The 4,389-nt window shown below is 48.6% G+C and overlaps 1 protein-coding gene across 1 annotated transcript; it reads left to right on the top strand.

Annotated features, from left to right (window-relative positions):
- Positions 1–6: 6 nt before the first annotated feature.
- Positions 7–3,680, top strand: ARF6 (ADP ribosylation factor 6). The gene has a single exon (XM_042048159.1). It carries the CDS (start codon positions 231–233, stop codon positions 756–758), a length of 528 nt encoding a protein of 175 aa, XP_041904093.1. The 5' UTR covers positions 7–230; the 3' UTR covers positions 759–3,680.
- The last annotated feature ends 709 nt before the right edge of the window (positions 3,681–4,389 follow it).

The raw sequence follows: 4,389 nt of genomic DNA, 5'->3' as shown, positions 1-4,389 counted from the left end.
CCCGGCGCTCCCCGGCCCTCAGGATCCTCCCGCCGCCACCGCGCCGGCACCCATGAGCTGAGGCGGCGCGGCGGGAGCCGAGGCAGGAGCGGGCGGAGCCGCCGCCGCGGGCCCGGCGGAGCAGCGGAGCCGCCTCCCCGCCGCCCCATGCGCGGCCCGCGCTGAGCCCCGCCCGCCCTTCCCCGCCGGGCCGGCGCTCGCCCTCTCGCCCTCCCTTGGATGCCGCCGAGATGGGCAAGGTGCTGTCCAAGATCTTCGGGAACAAGGAGATGCGGATCCTGATGCTGGGGCTGGACGCGGCCGGCAAGACCACGATCCTGTACAAGCTGAAGCTGGGCCAGTCGGTGACCACGATCCCCACCGTGGGCTTCAACGTGGAGACCGTCACCTACAAGAACGTCAAGTTCAACGTGTGGGACGTGGGCGGCCAGGACAAGATCCGGCCCCTGTGGCGGCACTACTACACGGGCACGCAGGGGCTCATCTTCGTGGTGGACTGCGCCGACCGCGACCGCATCGACGAGGCGCGGCAGGAGCTGCACCGCATCATCAACGACCGGGAGATGCGGGACGCCATCATCCTCATCTTCGCCAACAAGCAGGACCTGCCCGACGCCATGAAACCCCACGAGATCCAGGAGAAACTGGGCCTGACCCGGATCAGGGATAGGAATTGGTATGTGCAGCCCTCCTGTGCCACGACGGGGGATGGACTCTACGAAGGGCTGACGTGGTTAACGTCCAATTATAAATCCTAATGGGAGAGGAACTATTTAGTCTACAAAGAATTAAAGAAAAAAAAAAAAAACAAAAAAACCAACAAAACAAAAAAAAAAAAAACCCACGTGGCTTTCCAGAAGAATGATTCTCTACTGAAAAGTAAAAACAAAAACGCATCCATAGGATTATGATCACCTTTCTCCAGTTGCCACCCTTTCCTCCTGCACCCTTGGCTGGATTCCTGTTCTAACTCCTCCTGCTTGGCGTTAGGATGCTCTAACCTCCGAATGTGACACGAACACAGGCACTAGATGCTATGGCAGACTTCCAGCAAACAGGGGAAGGACACATTATAGACTTGCTAAGTAACTTTTTTTTGGTTTTTTTTTTTTTTTCCTTTTTCCTCTCGATAGCCCTTTGCTGGTTTGATTATTTTGGGGGATGTTGGGGGAGGGGGTCCATTTTCAGTGTATGCTTTCTGGGTCTACTTTTTTGATTATATATATATTTTTTTTCTCTCTCTCTCTTCTCTCACTTTGCTGTAGATTGCTACTTTTTTGCATTCCTGCAGGATATGTTGCTAGGTCGACTTCATCTAGTAAACTGAAAATTGTTGCTTAAAATCAAACCGCAGTCTGTCTTTTTATATTAAGGACTTCTTTTTTTAAAGTTCTGTTAATCTGTAACTAAACAGTGACTCAGTCTGGCTCCACGGCTCAGGCTAATGAGGGGAATTCTTGCCTGCAGTGGCAGAGAGTGGGAATTCCACTGTAACGTGTTCAAAGTGCGTGTCGGGCGCTGGGAAATGTAAGAACTGCTTTGGAGTGTCAGCTGGGAAGTTCTGACCCATACATCATGCATGAGGAGGGATGCAAAACCAGCTCCTCACACCACATAGCAAACAAGGCATGAACGGTGCTGTAGTTCCAGGGTAGGCACTGGGCAGCTTTTTGTCTTAAATGAGGTTTGGTTGCAGTTTTTTACTACTTGGTGTCAGTCCCCGGGCCGAGGCTCTTTCCAGCAGATGCAGCAATAAAATGTTGCAATGAGTTTGACTTTAAATCAGATGTTTTGGCAAAAGTCCAGCACTGACTTGCCTCTCGCTTCCATCTCAAGGCAGCTGGAGAGTACCTAAACCTTTAAAGGATTCCTGATTCTTTCCAACAGAAAGAAGGAAGTTGTTGTTATTATTGTTCTTTTTCCATGCTGGAGCCTTGCGAAGGGGCGAGTTCCGTGCTGAGCTCTGCTCGAGCCTGGGGGTTCTGACATCAGGAAGGGCCATTTTGAGGAAATCACTTCTTGCTTTAGTTTTCCAAGCCTGGACTGAGCTCCTGCGAGTGGCTGGAGCCTCGCTGTGTCCTGGCTGTTGCTGTAGTCCTGTAGGAAAGGGAACTATGTTGGATGTCTGAGGCCCATTGAGTAACTACTAATGAGAGCGGGGAGGGGAGAGAGAGAGAATCGACACTGAATGTAAACTTCCATAATTAGTTCTTAAAGGGCAAGCAGCTCGTTAGCCATGTCACAGCCTGTAGCTGGGACTGGCCAATCAAAAACCCCACCCAGAGTGAGTATTTGCATAAAAACTCAATCAAGTATTAATTAACGCTGGGTGCACAAACTGTTAAAGCAGCTGGTTCTTATTCAGCCTTAAGGATTAACTTCCGATTTCTTCCAGGAGTTAAAACTCCGTTGGGGAATTCTAGGAATGTATGCTACAAAACCAGAAGAAAATGGCTTTTATTTTCCTTTTTTTCCTTAATTGTTTTCTCTTTTCAAGAATATAAGTTTTACATGGAATTGGGGGCATTACACTACATTGCTGCAGTGGCGACTCTGCATGCTGAGTACATTGTACATGGAGCTCTTACCAAAGATGTATGGGAAGATAAAAATCCTGAATTCACTTCTGAAATCCAATGCTTTGGACCACTTCAAAGTCCTCTTAGAGTATGGTTCCAAAAAAAGACTTTTCTGGATGTGGGTTGCAAATGGGACTGGATGGGTTCTTGGTGCTAGAAGATAGAGCATTGATGGACTTTGTGAATTAGAGAGAGTCTGCAGAAGCTTAATGTAGAAATAACTCTTCCATCTCAGCCCTAAAGAAGAGGAAGTGAGATTAGTTTATTTTAATCCAAGGCTTTTTGCCATTGGAATATCATTGCTCTATTTTCTAGCTTTTTTTTTTTTTTTCCTGTTGCTGTAACTTAATGAACAGTGTGGTGGTATAAAAACTTAAAATTACAACAATATGGTTACTGTTTTCTTCTGGAGCATCAATAAAATAGCCAAGCACAAAGTAAATGCCTAAACTGGAAAACTTGAAGCTCTATTAATGGTTCTTGAACTTTCTTAAACCTATTCTCAGTCAACATGAAAACTTCAATACCTTCATTTTTTGTCTGAGTTGGTTTCCTGTGTTTCCAAGCGCTGGGGCAGCCTTCGCATTAAGTTAACTTCACAATTTTGTATCCCCTTAGAAATAACTTTGTTATTCTGTTTTGTAGGTGAAAGGAAACTGCTTTTGCTTCTGGATTTTTTTAATGTTTTTTTTGGGGGGGGGGAGTGGGGAGGAAGAGTTGGGGGAGAAAATGTTACTGGAACGTGGGGCAGAGCCGTCAGAAAGAAACGGCCGTTGCCACCGAACAAAAACCCACAGGTTTCACTTCCAATATGTCCTTTCTAGGCTGTAGCTGGACCTCAGCACGAGGTAGTGGCTGCCGGTAGGAAAAAGTGGGAATTCTGTACGAAACAAACCAGTCTGGAGTTCCAAGTGCATCGATTTGTGTTCGTGTGAATTTATGGAGTAAGTTTTGAATGGCGTTAAATCGTGTCCGACCAAGTGACTGAGTTTGTGGCCTGTGATCTCCCTGACTGAAGTACCCAGGAATTTTGTGTTCTCAATATGGCTGTAGTGTTGGTAAAGAACTAATAAGCAGAAAATAAAGCAATTATACAGCGGAGCTCTCCTGGTATGTTACTTATATTGAATTATGAGAGAAGCAGAAAGGGGCAATCTGGTGCCAGACTTGGGCGTTGTGCTGGCATAAAGAGGGCTCTGTTCTGGATCTCCCAGATTGAAAGCCTGGCTGTAATTCCTTTGAGAATTAGATGAGAGACTATTTTTATAAGTGGAAAAGGAGGATGCTGCTTTAATATTCCCGCTTGAGCAAATTTTATTGTCAGGGTTCTCCAGCCTCGGTGCCGGCCCCGCGTAACTCGGGAAGGTGAGGGCACGGAGGGACTGTCACTGCCGTGTTCCAGGGAGGAAATTCCTTGGAAAGGGCAGCCGTGAGACCGGTGTGGAATACGCAGGGATGGACAAAAGGGCCGATGAGTGACTAGGGGTGTTTGTGGAGTGACAGATGTGACGTTGGGACTCTGTGGTGCCTGAGTAGGACACGAGTGAGCCGATAAAAGGACTTGGGCAGGTGCTAGGGCTGCGGGGGGCTGGGAGCAGCGGGATATGGATCCTGTGACAGCTGCCATCCCCTGGGAGAGGCAGCAGGGTCACAGCCGGAGCTCTGCTGGCCGAGGGCACGGCGGGGGCTCCGAGGCTGCTCCCACAGCTGCAGGTGCCAGGCCGGGTGTCAGCCCTGCAACTGTCTCCTTGTTGGGAGCTTTGGGAATCCTCAGGAGCATCATTACCTGGTCTAGTGAGCAGCACCCCTG

Source organism: Corvus kubaryi, unplaced genomic scaffold (assembly GCF_017639235.1).
Source record: "Corvus kubaryi isolate FWS band 111438036 unplaced genomic scaffold, C.kubaryi_AGA036_p1.0 66, whole genome shotgun sequence".
NCBI lineage: Eukaryota > Metazoa > Chordata > Aves > Passeriformes > Corvidae > Corvus > Corvus kubaryi.
Note: the sequence above shows the minus strand (reverse complement) of the source record. Positions and strands in the feature narration are given on the sequence as shown.

Coding starts and splice junctions, on each gene's coding strand:
- ARF6 (XM_042048159.1), top strand. CDS start 231: ATGGGCAAGGTGCTGTCCAAGATCTTCGGGAACAAGGAGATGCGGATC.